General features: G+C 44.2%; 1 protein-coding gene across 3 annotated transcripts in view; it reads left to right on the top strand.

Annotated features, from left to right (window-relative positions):
• The first annotated feature begins 292 nt into the window (after positions 1–292).
• RELA (RELA proto-oncogene, NF-kB subunit) overlaps positions 293–18,014 on the top strand; it is a 56,324-nt gene continuing 38,602 nt past the window's right edge. For 2 of the 3 annotated variants that reach the window (XM_088468323.1, XM_088468324.1), the window contains exons 1-3: positions 293–523; positions 12,597–12,638; positions 13,034–13,188. In XM_088468323.1, coding sequence (XP_088324449.1) covers positions 517–523; positions 12,597–12,638; positions 13,034–13,188 — 204 coding nt within the window. In that variant the 5' untranslated portion in view covers positions 293–516. The remainder of the gene's footprint in view (positions 524–12,596; positions 12,639–13,033; positions 13,189–18,014) is intronic. The other variant, XM_088468325.1, reaches the window with a different exon arrangement.

The raw sequence follows: 18,014 nt of genomic DNA on the forward strand, positions 1-18,014 counted from the left end.
CTCAGTTACAGTGCTTCTAATTCTTATACCCTATTAGTTTTGTATTAAAATGGCTCCCAGGACAACATTGTTGCATGCAGGGAGCACTTAACCAGAACTAAACAAACCTCTCTACGCTTTGGATGACATCTGTTAATTGTCATGCTTTCCCTGAAGGCTTCCCCGTAGCTTACACATCTTTTTAAACTGCATCAGCGAGGGAATGCTTCACGGACGCCGCTGATTGGACGCTAACAAAAAAATAGGTAGACAGTTGAGTGAGACACGCAGGCGCAGTAAGTAGGGCGTTCCACAGTTACGTCATTTGGGTATTTCCGCAGCGCTACCAAGGGATTGTCTATCAATGTATGTGTGTGTAAGGGGGCGTGGGTACACAACATAAGGAAGGAAGCAAGACTGGAGTTGGGGAAAATAAGTAACGCTAACTAGGGAAACTGATATCATCAGTGACAGAGATTTTATTTATTCTACAAGCGGCAACGACAGCTGTCTTTGGGGTGTTAACCTGACGTTAATATGGACGGTAAGAGTAACTAAGGAAGTGTACAGAATCCATGGCCTGGCCTAATGTGTTTCTTATGCTAACAGTAGGGAGGTTCTGAGTCTATAACAGACTTTACATTGTCCTGTACTTATTTATACGTTTACTGGTTACACGTAAGTGACAAATTAGTAAATTAGCACTTTCTCTGCAACCAAAGTTTCAACTTTTATATGTGATGTTTGCGGGTTTATATTTGCTTTTGTTCTATTTGTATAGTTGCATATATCATTGTGTTTGTATTCGTGAGACTACTGTTTACTGACGGGAATACATATTAATGTTGTGGATGCCAAATATCTATATAGTTCGATGGGTCTTGGTCTTAGGGGGAAGGGGGTGATAGTGTGCTCTCAGCAGCTGATGGTGGGAATAGCTTGGAATACAAAGTTATAAAGGGCTCCAGGCCAAATACTCACCCTGAATGTTTATAATATCTGTCTGCTTTTCTCCCACATGTCTTCTGATGTCCTGTCCTTAAACATGGTAAGTGCACTGGACTTGCCCTAAGGAAAGTGCCTGAACAATAATCGATAAAGCACTTGGAGAAAGTTTTTAGTAAATGTTAGCTACCGCTGTAGTTTAGTAAATGTTAGCTACCGCTGTAGTTTAGTAAATGTTAGCTACCGCTGTAGTTTAGTAAATGTTAGCTACCGCTGTAGTTTAGTAAATGTTAGCTACCGCTGTAGTTTAGTAAATGTTAGCTACCGCTGTAGTTTAGTAAATGTTAGCTACCGCTGTGGCCTAAAAACATATAAATGAATAGAGGTATATACACACACACACACACACACTTTCTAGTAAGCTTTTGTTTCTCATTGCGTCACTTTCCTTGTGACGCTGTTGACACTTGGTAAAAGTTCCACATTAAAGCAAAATGCCTATTTAGTGCCCGTGGTAACATTATTACACTCTGCTATAGTAGAGCTTTGAGATGCATTAATGAAGTGTTTCACTGATGTCCCGGAATGAGGTAAAATTCACAAAGTGTAGCCAAACGCATTCACTATTGCTGTTTTTTTTTTTTTTTTACTTTCTTTCTCATGTGATTATAGGGATTGGTTATGTGTTGGTCATGGGCAGCAGTGTTTATTCTGGATATTTGCTCTGTTTACCGTATAATTTCCAGGACAGATTTTTTTTTTGGGGGGGGACCTATGTTCTGTAGTAACATAGAATTTATCGGTAGATAAGAACCATTTGGCCCATCTAGTCTACCTATTTTCGGTTAGCTTATTAGGGTTAGGGTCGGAGGTTATGGCAGGCTGTTAGGGGGTTAGGGATATGTTGCCTTTTTGTCATAAAATTATGTAGACACTGCAGTTTATGTATAATTGTCTAATGCAGGATATTTCCCATAAATATCCTGCTAAAGGCTAATTAGCACTGCAGACCACAATCTCCATTACTATGAATGGGGACTACGGTCTGGCCCATATGTGGCAAATTTCAAAATGCTAAGCTTTTCGGAGTTTGGCCCCTTTGATTTGTGCCATACTCTGATAATATAAACCGCTTTATGCCTTTGTATAAAGAGAGTGATCTTATGATCTCTCTTTTGCAGCCTGTCTGGCTCTGGTATCTTACACTGTGTGCATAAGCAGTGCCAGAAACTTATGTTGCATACACACGGTCAGATTTTGTTATAGATCTGAACGATAACTATTGTAAAAATCGTTCATATCTTTGACATGTTGGGCAAGCAACGACCAACGAGGCGCTTTCCAGCGTGTCATATAACGATATCTGACATCGACTGTGTTTGCAGTAAGATTTAGACTATTTCATTCTTTTTAATACTGTCAGAAATCATTCAATTGTTCGTTATCGTTCCACGAAATCAATGATCTGACATATCTGACCATTTGCATGCACCATTAGGGGGAGTTTATTTTCGAAAACCTGAAAGATTATTCTATGTGCCCAGGATGTACTTTGCAGGGACAGCGTTTATCGCTACACTTTCCCTGTAAGTTAGTTTTTAATACATAGCAGGGAAAATTTAGTAAAAAAAATTGCTGCGATACTGATAATTGTGCCACTGGTCCTGTTATTAGTACATAGGCCTCTATATCTTTAACTCTGGATGGTGTAATGGTAAGCATTACTGCCTCACAGCACCGACGTCTTGATTTCAATTCCCACCACAGCCGTAACTGTGTGGAGTTTGTATATTCTCCCTGTACTTGCGTGGGTTTCCTCCGGGTACTCTGGTTTCCTCCCAGAATCATAAAATATACTGGTAGGGTTAAATTTTGTCGGAAACCAATTGGCCTATGAGTCTGTGCGCTCATGTGGTAAGGAACATAGATTGAGGTAGAGACTGATGTGAATGGCTAACTATTCTCTGTAAAGTGCTGTGGAATAGAATGTGTGTGCTATATAAATAACTGGTAATAGATAAAATAATATACATATTATGCTCACATAGAGATCGTAAACTTTTGCAAATACACATCAATATGGAAAAAAATAACTCTTGCATCGCACACGGAACCAAATATGAACAACACAAAAAAATGGATCTAAAATTCTGGGTTATTTTGTACGTTCTACTACTTCTACAGTGTTACTGACTCTAGGGGGGAATTCAGTTCTTTTCACTGTCCGCAACAGTATTGCTGCCCGATGTCTGCTATTAAATTGTTCCTGTCGATGGACCCGATAGCATGATTTCTGCTCATAGCCTCCTGGGGTGGCGAGCAGAAATCGGTGAAAATTCCTATTTTGCGGTGCTAACCAGGATTTTAGGCGAGTTGAGCTGCTTTATGTGGCTAAACCTAGTGTATTTGGGCGGGACATGCGCAAAAATATCGCCCTGTCACCTTAGACTGGGGGATAAAGTGCGCAAAAACAATTGAATTCTCCCCAAGCTAGGCATAACAACCCTAAAGCTATTTTTATGTATTTCCTTTAACCTAGGCTTAGACAAATTTAACTGAAAACTAGGTACCTAAGGGTATATTTACTGAAGTGCAGATTTTTGGAAGTTCTACTTATTTATCATCACCTTCTAGAAAATAATATCTAGAATCTAATTGGTTTCTATGGGCAAAAACTCCACTTCTAAAAACCCGCACTTTAGTAAATATACCCCCCAAGACTCAAATTAAGGGACGGATTCAATTAGAGGCGAAAAGTCGAGGCCAGCCAAATGCATTCACCGCAGCAATCTTTTTGCCTGTGTGTACGCGAAGTTATCGCATACTTTCACAATGCGCCTTCACGCTTTTCGCCCTATTAAAATTGCAAAACAGGTGAAAACGCAGATGTGAGAATGGCGAAACTAGTGAAAAGGACAGGGTATTTTTGGGAAATCAGTCTGTACCAGATAAAAAGCCTGTCTGACCCTGGAAATCAATATAGAAGTTTATTAATAGACCTAATAAAAGTATTTTGGGTTCTTAATTTGAATTCAAAGGGCTGTTATTAGCATATTTGCCTAAGTGTGGTAAAATGCTAAAAAGCCATGTCTTTTGGGGAAAAAAACTGCTGTAGTTAAATTGGGGGTACATTTAAATGGGTACTAGTTTATTTTTTTTGTCTGTAAAGTGCATTATAAAAAAACTTTGAAAAAAAACAGCTGCTGCAGCCAACAGCAATCCTAAAAACGCTCCCGTCCCATCCATACAGCCCCCCAAAATACCCGACCCTGTACTTTATACCCATTATCATACACTTTTTTTTAAAATTTTCACCCCAAAAATTATGTATTTTTTTAGGGTGAATTAAGATAATTTTTATTGTGTTCGCCTAATTAGTCTTTAGGGGGGTGTCCAAAGGGTTCTGAACCAATTCCCCACATTTTTAGGGGTAATTAGGGATTTTGCACATCTTTTCTCCTGTCTTTGGGTGGTGAAACTTTTTTTGCCTGTTTTTGCCTATGGAGTTTTGGAACATACGAAAACGTCCTGGAATTGAATGTGGCGAAAACATTGCATAGGCGAACGCTTTTCGTCGATCTCAGCTTTTCGCCTTTTATTGAATGCCCTTGAGTCTCCATCTGTTGGGTAAGGAGAAAATAAAACCTGGGTTTAGCACTACAATAAGAATATAGTATGGAAAATATATTTGACATCCCAAATTATCTGCATATTAATCTAGGCCAGTGTTCAACTTTAGGTCAACACTGATGTACCCCACAATATACGTATGTCTATACACATTGATGTGAATAATCAAGGTATATAACAAAGTTCGGTTCTCTAAGCATGTCTTTGAGAATGATTTGAGCTTCTCTAGTTCCTCCGTGGTCGCTGACTGAGGCCTGTATTCACTTCTCCATGATGTGTTACAGTGATGTTCAACTGCGTACATTGCAATAGAATACGGCACCAAAACATAATTTTCCTGTGCACCTCTGTGGCCTCCAATTGAATCGCCCCCTGAGAGGGTTGATCTTCAATGAATGGCAACATCATTGTGGGAGTGTAGGCAAATAAATCCTTATTCTTATCAGACCAGCAGAGGTTTCATTTATTAATTATAACGTCATTCATTTGCATGTACAACCCCATTCTGAATACCTAAAACTATGAACACAAGCTTCTGTGTTATAATTTTGTTTTTTTTCATGCCTTATATGTCAGATATCATTATTGGAGTCCTTCACCCTCACCCCAGGTTTAAAGATTTGAAGGCTGTGGGAGATACTGATCCTGTGTGGTATGGGCTACCATAACTGGGTAGTGCCACATGCATTTAGGCTTTAGTGAGATGTAGGTACCAGAGGCGTAGCCCAAGTCAGAGTTAAATCTAAGAGGGGGACTATTTTGAGATGTTTGAAGGTGTGGTGTTTAAGGACTATGTAGATGAGGGTAATTTAAATTGGATTCTGGAGGGCAAGGGGAGCTAGTTAGTGATTTGCTAAGTGGTGTGGCAGATGTGGAGCAGCGAAGAGGAAGATCAATCTTGCTCCAGATTTAGAGGTGAATTTAAGTGAAGAAAGGAGTGCGATTGATTGTAATACCTGATTAGGGAAGTCACAGTAGTCAAGTGGGAATTGATGAGAATGTGGATAAAAGTTCTTGTAGCATCTTGGATAAAAAAAAAAGCTTGTATTATGGCAATATTTCAAAAGTAGATGTGACGGCCTGGGAAAGATCTTGATGCCAGTAATAAAGCAGAGGGCAGAGTACAGTATGACAATAAGGCAGTGGTGCTGTGTGCTACTGGGCAAGCTACGAAAAGCTTCGTTTTTTATTGTCTTTGCAAGCTATGGCTGTGGCTTATTTGCTGAGAGTGAGAGCATCATTGGAGTAATCTGATTTTTCCATGGTCAGCCTTTTAGTACATTCTAGAGAAGCGGTAATAAGCCTTTTTCTTCTACAGGGTCCATAGGGCTCCACAGAGAGACCTTGGGGTGTAGGTGGTGGATGAGGACACCTGGCACCACGCAGTTAAAGCTTTAGCTCCCAGTATGCAACGGTCCATCCCCCTATACACAGCCGGAGTCGGGTCACCATTATGCAGTGGGCTGCTTAGGCAGCCCAAATAGCTTTTATTTTTATGATTTGTTTATTTATACATTTTCCTGTGAGCGCGCAGCAGCAGACTGTCCTCAGGTCGTCTGCGCTGCCGCTCCATTACCCCTCCGGGTGCTGCAACGCCAGTTTCGGCTGGGGATTTTGGCAGGCATCCCGGGATCTTCGCTAGCCGGCCCCGCGGACAGACCCAGACTGCAACCCGGATGCAAGGGGACAGGTAAGGGCGGGTCATCGCTAGCGGTGACCCGCGCTTTGGCAGTCATACCTTCGGTCTCAGGGGACAGACTGGAGGCGCTGACCACCAGTGTACATATGGAGCGGGAATCCAGCGTCCCGGTGGGTAAACAATCAGCATGGTGAGGTCAGCTTTCACCATTAAAGCGGCCCCTCAGCTCAGGGCGCCGTTCCTCTGAGGTCTCGCTTACCTAAGCTGCTCTCCTCCTCCGACCACGCCCCCTCTGAGGTCTCCGGTGGCCATTTTTTCCAGGCACAGCCACAGCTCTCTCAGGGATACGCGGGGTCCGGACCCCCTACATACCTCTCCGTAGCGCTATAGCCTACCATCCACTGAGTCTATGTAGTTGGTTGTAGTGCCAGTTTTACATTGTTTTTAGTTTGACACTAGATACATGTGTACCATTATTGGTGATTTTATTGTGTTAATAAATGTCATCATATATTTAAAACCATCCACATTTAATTTTTTATTACTGTGCAGCGCTGGTAACTGTTTTCTATACATCTGTATCCATTTAAGAGGTTAACGCCTTCTATACCAGCTGCTCTCTGTCAATGCTTTTGGCTCTTTTTAGATTGTATGTGACTTATGCCAGCGCTGCCTGTCTGTTTCTATTATCTACTGTCAGCATATATCTTCCCTTTTTTTTTTTTTTCTGACTTTGCTCTAACATACAGCTTTGTATTCAGGGTTTTTCCTGTGCCCCACATCTATAGAACTAGGCAGTGTTCTCTCCAGGCTGTTTTCTGTGGGCGCATCGCCCGGCAGAAACAGCCTTCCGCCCGGCACTTTTCCCCGCTGACCCCCGCTGTGGAACGCTGGCCTCTGAAGTGACCGAGGCTAAAGAAGCCTCCGATCGCTTCAGAGGCCAGCGTTCCCAGTGATGCATGAGGTCACCCGCGACGTAAGGAGCCTGCCTGCTGGATCTAGTTAGATCCAGTCAGCGCGAGGCAGCGGGAGCGGCCAGCAAGTAAAGGTAAAGGTAAGGGCTGGGGCTGGGGCCAGGACCAGTCTGGGGGCACTGCATAAGGGACACTATTAAACCTGGGGGCACTGCATAAGCGGCCAGCCTGGGGGCACTACTTCTGCCAGGGGGCAATGCATAAGGGTAAAGTTAAACTACAGGGTGCAATGCATAAAGGGGAAAACTACAGGGGGCACTGTATAATGGGCACTTTTGACTGAGAGCCAGTGGGGAAGCAGCCTGAGACCTGTCGGGCTGGATTGGCAAGGGAGATACCCCTTTTCCCGGCGCGCGCATAATTGCAAAGGCCTCCACTCGGTTACTTTTGGTTGCCACCCGGCTGGAAAAAATTTCTGAGGAGAACACTGCTAAGTATTTGTGAGGTTTGTCACATACATTTGTTCGTTGCACTGTGCCATATTTGGGCTGTGTTCTCCTCAGCTTACCCAAGCATAAGACTGGACCAGTATATTGCATTCTTACTAGTATCCTACATACACAGTAGTCTAGCAAAGGCAAGGGTAACAAGCAGGCATCTGCACCCATACTGCTATCGTGCAAATTATGTGCTGCAAGCTTAAGTGAGGAGGATTTGATACAAGTTTAGTTATGTATTAAGTGTTATACTCCACCAGGCCCATCGGACCACCCAGCGCCTGTACTAGAACCCCCTCCTTTGGGGTTGCCACTACAGGTTCAGGCGTTACAGGTATCTCCTGTGCCCCCACCATAGGTAGACGTACTCTCTAACTTGGTTCAGAGTCTGGTGGCTACTTCTAATGCCTTTCAAACCATGTTACAAGGTGAGAAGCCTCTACCCAGTAAGCCCTTTAAGCATCCTGTGTTATCATCACAGTCCACGTAACTCTCAGATTCTGAGGTTTTATCCGAGGAGACATAAGATGCTGACTTCTCCAACCCTGACTCCCCTCTGGAGGAGGATAAGAGTTGGTCAAAGATTAATATTCTTGCCTTGGTGTGAGCTGTCAGATCCATCTTAGTAATAGAAGATGACGAGCCAGCTCTTAAATCCAAGCACCCTCTGTTTAAATAACAGAAAGTGGCTTCAGCAGAATTCCCTCTATCAGATAAACTAGCTGAACACATGGCTGCAGCCTTGCAATCGCCTCAGAGGCTTCTAGAGATCAGATGTCTTTTTGTTGTTTACATTCGAGATGCAGCTTCTTATATTGGAGAAGCAACATTAGATGCCAGTCTGCCCGCCGTACACTGTGGCAGCACTCATGGAAGGAAGACGCGGATTCCAAGAAAGGCCTTGAAGGATTACCCTATAATGGGGAGATCTTGTTTGGCCCAGACCTTGACAAGATTGTAACCACTTTGGCAGCATCAAAAACTGCATTTATGCCTTCAGCAACTTCTACTACAAGGCCTTGGACTACATCTTTTAAATCCTTTAGTCCTCAAGGAAAGCCTAAAGGCCAGTCCTTTCCTAGGCAGTCTGCCTCCACGAGGGCCGCCAAACCCAGGACCAAGCAGACCTGGAACACCAGATGCCCTGCTTCAAAACCCGAGGATAAACCCTCAGCCTGACGGGACGGGGATCCCAGAGTGGGAGGCCGACTTCAATTCGCCCAGTGCTGGTGTCAAACCACCACTGATGCTTGGGTAAGAGAAGTGGTCTCTCACGGGTACGCCCTCTCATTTCTCAGACTGCCTCTCCACCAGTTTTTCTACACAGGCCCTCCTTCAGACCCGAACAAGGCCTTACAAATCCACAAACACTGATGGTTAATCAACTGGAAAAAATCCTTCCTGAATCCCTCAGAGAGAGTGATTCATCTGGGAGCCCTGCTGGATTCTCAGGATCAGAGAATCTTTCTGACATCAGACAAGATCTCCACCCTTCAACTACTAGTGCGCAGATGTCTCCACAGTCTCCGGGTTTCGATCCACTCAGCAATGCAGGTTCTGGGATCGATGGTGTCCACTTTCAACATGGTGGAGTATGCTCTGTTCCATTCCAGGCCTTTGCAAAGGCTGATCCTCTCCAGGTGGAACGGGTTACCCCATCGGATCAAAGCCCAGATGATGGTGCTCTTTCCGGAGGTACGTCTGTCTCTATCTTGGTGACTACAGACATCTCATCTAACCAAGGGTCGCCCCTTTTGGATCCTGGACTGGGTAATTCTAACAACGGACGCCAGTCTCTGCAGCTGGGGCACAGTGACCGGTACACACACCTTTCAGGGCCGTTGGACTTCGGTCGAATCAACCCTGCCAATCAACATATTGGAACTTCAAGCTGTTTACAGGGCCCTCATACTGGCCCAGCACATACTTCACGGTAAACCTGTACAGGTTCAGTCCGACAATGGCACAACAGTGGCTTACATCAGCCATCAAAGAGGCACTCTAAGTCAGGCAGCAATGACCAGAAGTGTCAGGCATTCTGAGGGGACCGTGGGTCCCCTCTGGCCATCTCTGCAGTGTTCATTCTGGGAGTTCTCAATTGGGAAGCAGACTTCCTCAGCCATCACGACGTGCATCCCGGGGAATGGTCACTTCACCAAGAGGTGTTTCAACTCCTAGTGAACAGATGGGGCCTCCCAGAGGTGGACCTCATGGCCTCCCGACACAATCACAAACTGCCAGTGTACGGGTCCATAACAAGAGATGCCTAAGTAATCTTTGTAGACACACTATAAGTGAAGTGGACCTTCCAGTTTGCGTACCTATTCCCTCCTGTCTCCCGAAGAACTTGAGGAAGAAGGAAGTTCAAACAAGACTGAGGCACTGTCCTGCTGGTGGCTTGGCCCAGACTGCATTTGTACTGAGATCTTCAGTGTCTCTCTATCGACACTCCGGTCTTGATGCCTCAACGACCAGATCTGTTGTCTCAAGGTCCTTGCCTTTACCCGGACCTGGGTCGTCTGTCTTGGACTGCGTGGCTCTTGAGACATCCCTCCTGAGGTCCAAAGGTTTCTCTAGCGCTGTAGTTAAAACGATGCTCAGAGCGCGTAAGCCAGCCTCTGCTCGGATCTACCACAGTGTGGCATACATATTTCCAATGGTGTAATACCAGAAGCTACAATCCCCAGGTGTTTAGGATTTATAGTCCTGGCCTTCCTTCAAGCTGGATTGGACCTAGGACTCCGCCTGACCTCACTGAAAGTGCATGTCTCTGCTATGTCCATTTGGTTCCAGCATAGGCTTGCTCCACTACTGGATATACACACCTTCCTCCAAGGTGTCCTCTGGATTCAACCTCCCTTTGTCCCTCAAGTGGCTCCTTGGGATTTGTCAGTAGTTCTTCATGCTCTTGAGGGTCCTCCATTTGAACCCTTGGATTCTGTGGAACTCAAGTGATTAACAGTGAAGACTCTTTCTTCTGGCTATAGCGTCAGCCAGAAAAGTGTCAGATTTAGGGACGCTATCCTGTCGCTCCCCATTTCTAATTTTCCACCAGGATAGGGCAGTACTTCGGACTCGCGCTGGGTTCCTTTCAAAAGTTACTAGTTTCCACATTAATGAGGAAATTGTAGTCCCGGCCTTTCAATCACCAGACCTCTCGGCAGGTGAGGCCTCCTTGGATGTGGCCCGTGCTCTCAAGATATATGTGGACTGTACCTGTTCCTTTCGGAAATTGGACTCCTTATTTGTGCTCGATTTCACAAGAAGGGGTGGCCAGCCAACATGCGAACATTGGCTAGATGGCTTCGCATGACTATCTCACAGGCTTACACGCAGGTTTGCCTTTCTGTTCCGGCTACTGTTACCGCTCATTCTACTCGCTCTGTGGGTCCCTCATGGGCAGCTTGCCGTGGCGCCTCAGCTAAGCAGCTTTGTAAGGCGGCCACGTGGTCCTCTGTCCATACCTTTTCTGAGGTTCTATGCCTTTGATAAATTTGCCTCTCCGGATGCTTCATTTGGATGCCGGATTCTCCTCTCAGCGCAGGAGTGTCCCCACCTTTAAATTACTACTTTGGGGCATCCCCAAGGTCTCCCTGTGGAGCCCTATGGACCCTGTAGAAGAAAATGAGTTCTGGTGAAACTAACCTTTTGTTAACTCTCTCTCTTCGAAGTCCATAGGGTCCACAGGGAACCTGCCCTGACGCACCTGGCTTCATATGGGCTCTGTTTCTGGTCACCGGTTCTCCGTGAGAGTGTGATTTTTGTGTGTACTAGTCTTCCTACTCTCTTCTCCTCCTCTGGCCTTTGGCTTGTCACGTACTGAGGTGCCTCTGGCTCGGGGTATAGGGGGATGGACTGGTACATCCTGGGAGCTAAAGCTTTAACTGCCTGGTGCCCGGTGTCCTCATCCACCACCTACACCCCAAGGTATCCCTATGGACTTTCATGAAAGAGAGTTAACAAAGATAAGTTTTACCATAACTCTATCAATCTTTTCATTGAAAAAAAAAAAAAAAGTGTTATCACTGTTTTGATACATGTACCCCTTTGGAAAAAGGGAAGGTGACCAGCTCTTCTTCCTAGATGTTCAGCTTTAGGTAGAGTTGGCAACGCCCATGTGGATATAGCCATAAGACAGTTGGGTACACAAGATAGTACAGAATGGGAGGAGTCAGGAGAGGTAGATTTGGTTGTCTTCAGTGTAGAGATCCTACTGGAGACTAAAATAGTTATTTAGTTCCCCAAGAGGTGTAGATGTGGATGCCACATCCACTCCTGTGGATGCCATCTCAGTGGAAAGTTAGGGCAGAGCCCTGACTGCAGAGAGTTGAGATTGACAGAGGAGAGAACGTGAGATAGGCGGTTGTACACAAGTCGCTCAAGTAGTTTACAAGCAAAGGAGTGGACAAAAATAGACAGTAGTCATTGGAGAGAGAGGCTGGGTAGAGAGCTGGCTTCTTTAGTATTGGTAAGGAGAACATGTATTTAAAGGAGGGTTAAAATCTACTAGTGGAGAGAGGTTGAAGAGGTGAACTGTGTGTGGCCATGCAGTGGGAGAGAGGGAGTGGATAAGTTTGGAAGGAATGGGGTTGAGGGGACAACCTGCAGGATGCGATGAATGCAAGGACTTTGTCTTCGGTTATTAGGGAGAATGAACTGAGTTGAATGGGCCAGGTATGGACTTTATACTCGAGACATGATTTGCTTGTCATTTTGGGGTATGATATGTTCATTATCAGTGTACAAAGCAGAGATCTTAAAAATGTGTTTGCTGATTTGCTAGTTTTTGACTCCTATTTTTAGTGAAATGTGTCCAGGCCTGTTCGTCTTAATCTCTTTTCAATACTAGAACATATTTTATTGAAATGTATGATGAACCCGTTCACAGAGCTTACAAAAAGGAAGGTTCATAAAGAAAATAAAAATGTAATATTGATGCATTCGTATTTCTTTTTTTATTTAATTTGCATTTTTTGTCTTTCTTTTTTTTAGATTTAATAAATTCGATCATGTCAAAAGATTGGCTCATGTCAAGTAAGAAACTATCATCTGTTAATATGGATGTTCTGACCCTCCTTCTCACACTTGAGTCACTCAACTTTCTGCCTACAATTGTTTACCTTCTAAAGATATTTATATCCTTTTTTTTTTTTTTTTTTCTATATAAAGTTCTCCTGTATCATTTAACAATTCCCAACACTTGTCCACTTTATTTTCCTTGCCTGTCACACTTTACCTGTACTTGCTCTTAATTTTATTTCATAGTGATTTTTATTGTATTTTTTTATTTTTTTTTGTCCAACCATTTGCTTTACTGCTATAATTTGTGTTGCATCCTTAGTGGAATGTTTTCCCTTTTGGATTAATTTTCAGCTTTTAATTCACCAAATTTATTTTTGATTATTGTTGTGTTTTCTTTGTTCGCACAGATTCAGGTATGACTCCTTCCGTACCCTATGTGGAGATTATTGAACAGCCAAAACAACGTGGTATGCGATTTCGCTACAAGTGTGAAGGGCGCTCTGCTGGAAGCATTCCTGGAGAGAGAAGTACAGATACAACAAAAACTCATCCCACTATTAAGGTAATTACACACAACCAAACGTTATTAAATTGTAAGGAGAAAATAGAAGAAACAATTGTATATAAGTTTTAGTGAGCTCTTCTCTCCTTTAAAGCCTTTCCATAAAATTATAACTATATCTCTATAATAAGTGAGAAAGCATGTCTGTCTGTCCTATTTGTCCTTTATGCACGGACAGAGTTTTGGACCTAGCTCCTCCAAATTTTGCATGGTGGTGTAGTTTGACCAGGATTAGTTTTTTGCCTAGGTTTGAACTTCATCATGGCCACAAACTGTCACACAGTCCCTAAAAATTGGGACACTGTTAAATTACACAGGTTCTGGGGCTGACTCCAGTGGAAATTGGTAGTCTGCCAAAAACCTGTGAGAGCTACAAAAGTATTATTTTAATCTGTCTGAGCAAATTGTCATGCTCTGCCACATGGAGCCCATTCAGGTTATGCCACGCAGTAGTAGTGCCCCTTATACATTATGCCACACAGTAATGCCCCTTACACATTATACCGCACAGTAATGCCCTTTACAGATTATAGGCGAGGACAATGTAAACAAATAAAGGCTGCAGGTGTACTTCATGTGTGTGTGCTGTGTATACAGGTCAGCTCCCCTCATATGTGTGTGTGCTGTGTCAGTCTTCAACCCGGGCAATGGCGGGTATCCCAACTATTAAGACTATAATTGATTTGTATTATTGTACTTTGTTAGCTAATGTCCATCTAACAGATGGTTAGAATAACCAAAGGATGTTAAATAAATTCAATTATTGAAAGGCAACAATCAGTGTAACGATAGGAGATTTAAGAGACCTATACTATCATCAATCATAAAGAAATTAATTCTATGGCACAACTCTGAATTTGTTTAGAATTTTCTTAAAAACTTAGCATTTGAGTGTGAAGAGTGCTTTTTTTGGGAGGATGCTAAATCGGAGTCTGTCTTCCATGGCGAAATGGGAAAAACTGTCCCATGGGGCAATCGCTTTACAAATCTTCACTTTATGGGATGGTGACAAAGAGAAAACTTTGCTTGAAATCTCACCTAGAGATTGCTAGAAAACCTGTAGGAGTTCCTCAGAGGATTGAAAGAGGAGGCTGTGGTTTTGACAATTAAATCTGGCCTAGAGATGAGTTACATAATTGAATGGAATTGTCTGTTGAAAAGTGGAGGAAAGTTGTAAGTGTGAGTACTGCCGATTCCATAGTTGTTTTTGCCACCACTATCTCATGTCTAAAATGACAGGAGGTCGGAGTGTGATATTCAGTTGTTTTTGGGTGCCCATGCATGTTGCGCCCAAACAGACAGGGTTTAGCCGCGTAAAACGGCTAAACCTGTCTATTTGGACACGACATGCATGGGCACCCAAAGTGCAGACTTCCGCTCGCCCAGTTCAGTGCACATTTATGCTCGCCTGTCTGGGGGGATGCGAGCAGAAATGGGCCTTCCCACGGCTGTACACGCCCGAACAGAGCAAGAATTGAATTGTTCTGTCAGGCGCCCGGCACCATCATCCCCGAGCGAAAACAATTGCAATCCCCCCTATGTGACATATTTGGTAATTTCTGGAGAGACCAACTGATTTATTGTTTCTATAACACACACACATGTATTGACACGTAGGCTGGTATGCATAAGTATACAATACTAACACTTTTCCATCTGCTTTGACTGAAAAACTATCAAATTCCATTATGCATTTATGCTGGTACTTGTAAATAATGTTATTTGTTTATTATGGTAAAACCCTGAAGTGACTTTTTTAATTCCTTATAGTATGTTATTGCCTATTAGCAACGCTAGTGCATCATAACAATTGCATTTTTTTGTGATTGACTTTCTATTTTGAGTTGTGTATCTGTTTTTCTATATAACATTCATTTATAAATGGTGACTTCTTGCATTGGTTTTGGATAAGATATGCACTATAACAGTTTGGATTGTGCATCCCAGTCTTTGGGGCACTGTGTAGTTGTTTTGCTTTTGTCATTAAATCGCTCAAGTTTGTCTCTTCCTTTATCAATTGCTTAGTGTTGGCTCGTGTGCCGAATTTGTGTAAATTTCTCTGGAGATCTTGCCCATTGTCACCACCCAACATTAAACTTCACAAACTTAGAAATACACTTGGGGCTGAGGGCTGCTTGATTACATCTCCATGGCAGTTGCTCATCTCAAATGCCACCATGTCTAGGAATCCTAACCTGGTGTGGTCACATCTGATGCGACCACGCCAGGCAAGTGGTTAAATAACTGTTCAGTTGTCCAGTTTCTCTGAATATGGCCGTTGCTGTCACATGTCTACTTATGGGCACTGCTTTCCAATTTGAAATTTGATCCAGTTTAGACAGTGGTTTGAGATGTGTCTTCAGCCTTCTGTATGAAGGTGGGGAAAATTGCTTTACCTTTTATCTATGCAAACAGTGAATGGTATCAGGTGGAATACCATTCACTGTTTGCATGTTTTCGCATTGTGCTAAAAGGTCCGGGCTGCTCCGGAACTTTTATGTGAGCTTACTCCAGGATTTTCACCTGGTGGACTTCTGCGGTGATTCAGCACTGGACGGAATTACAAAGCTGCACGCAAGCAGCTTTGCAATTCCGTCCTTGCTATTATGCTAATGCAGCAGGAGACGTCATACCTCCTGCATGCATTAATGATCCGAGCTGCACCCTCCCTCCAACGGCGGCAACATGCCCCTGTTTTGGAAAACTGTGCACTGCTGAATGAGGCCCTTGCTTTGTGCTGCACTTCATATAGATCCTCCCTAAGGAACACCTCTGTTTCTGCCGGACTGCACACTTTTAAATAGGATTCCTCAGTTTTGAGTTATGGTGCCCATACACGGTGCAATTTGCAAACGATCCGATGTCGTATGCAATCGCCCTTGAACTCTCGCCGGCAGCTGAAGTTAACAATGTGCAGCAAAACCTGCACGATGTTCACTCAATCTATCGTGCACGATCTAATGATTTGCATATTCATTAGATTGAGTGCGATATGACACAGATGCATGTAGCACGGACAACGGAGATCCGTGATACATGCATCTGTGTCATTAACACAGAGCACGAACGAGATCAGTGAGAGACCAGTCTGTGCTGCTGTGTATTTCAATGACAGATGCACGCACGGACCAGTAGATCCATGCTACATGCATCTGTGTCATTGACCTTTAGTGACCCAGTGCTGGTTGTGCTTAAATACAGGGGACAAACGAAGTAGGGTTTCCCTGTATCTAAGCACAAACCGCACCGGGCTAGTCAGAACCAGCCCTGGTTGCCAAAATACGGGGGACAAACGACGTAGGGGTCCCCTGTATTTTGCCCAACCAGCACTGGGCTCTGATCCTGTCCTAGTTCTGGCATTACAAGGGGGAAAAAATAAGTAGGGTCCCCCTGTATTATCCAGAACCAGCACCAGACTTTTTGTAGCGGGGGGCTAATGCCACATTCAGGGGAGCCCTTTCACCTGGCCCCACAGCCGAAGCATTAACCCTGACCGCTAGTCAGCCCAGGCCGGGGATCCCTGGGGAGCTGGGGACCCCCCCAATAAAGGGGTCGCCCTCTCCAGGGCACCCCAGGTAACATAAGGTTACTTTCACGGTTCTCACCGTTGACTTAAATGGTGAGAACCATTCATTGGCTGAGAGGCGGAAGGCTCGCCTCCCTCAGCCAATGAGCGCTCTGCACCAGGGTTCCCATAGTGAAATCCCGCCACTGAGCTCTCATTCGGGAAGTGCTGTCCTTATAGGACGGTACTAAAGTCTGTGGGTCCTCGAAATGCGTGTTTTTATTTTGCTAAGTCCGGGGATGCCTACTTTGGAACCAAGAGGACCCAAACTTCGCATAGCAGAAGGTGAGTATGGATATTTTTTTTACAGGTACTCTATGGATTTTGTACATGGAGAAGTGGATGCGGGGGGCTTCAGGGATACATAGGTGAGTATGTGTACAATGTAAGTGCATGTATGTTTAATAAACTTATACTTTGTACGGTGTGTGTCCTGTGTTTATTTTAATATTGCTTTTGCTGTGGAACTACAGGCACCAGCGGGCCCATATTGGCCCGCATGCTGGTACTTGTGGTTCTCCAAGTACCAGCATGCGGGTATCAAATGCACTACACTACACTATCAACCCAGCATCCACGACCCATGGGGTCCTTATATATCCCCGGACTATCAGCCTAGACCTGGGGTGCCCTGGAAAGGGGGACCCCTTTATTCGGGGTGTCCCCAGGTTTCCCCGGCCTGGGCTGATTAGCGGTCAGGGATAATACTTCGGCTGGGGGGCCCGGTGAAAGAGCTCCCCTGGCTGTGGCATTAGCTAGAAAAAGTCCGGTGTTGATTCTGGATAATACAGGGGGACCCTACTTAATTTTTTTTTCCCCCTGTATTTCCAGAACCAGGACTAAATCAGCCCAGTGCTGGTTGGGCAAATACGGGCAACCCCCTACGTCATTTGTCCCCCGTATTTTGGCAACCAGGGCTGTTTCTGACTAGCCCGGTGCTGGTTGTGCTTAAATACAGGGAACCCATACGTTGTTTGTCCCCTGTATTTAAGAACAACCTGCACTGGGTCACTTATAGCCCGGGGCTGGTTGCTCCTTTGGGGGGGAGGCACGACATTTTTTTTTCTTTTTTTACACAGGTTTCTGACCATAAGTGCAGGTAATTAAACCTATTAATTTTAAACATGTGTTTGCATTAATGTCCTGACTGGGGTATTTAAGCGCAGTATATTGCCTTTTCTGTACTGTTGTCAAGAGGTAGCAAAAACCTCCCTTTTTTTTTTTTTTTTTTTTACTGCTGCATACAAGAGGATCTTTGGTA

The sequence above is a fragment of the Taudactylus pleione genome, unplaced genomic scaffold (assembly GCF_031769625.1).
Source record: "Taudactylus pleione unplaced genomic scaffold, aTauple2 ptg000085l, whole genome shotgun sequence".
In the NCBI taxonomy this organism is placed as follows: domain Eukaryota; kingdom Metazoa; phylum Chordata; class Amphibia; order Anura; family Myobatrachidae; genus Taudactylus; species Taudactylus pleione.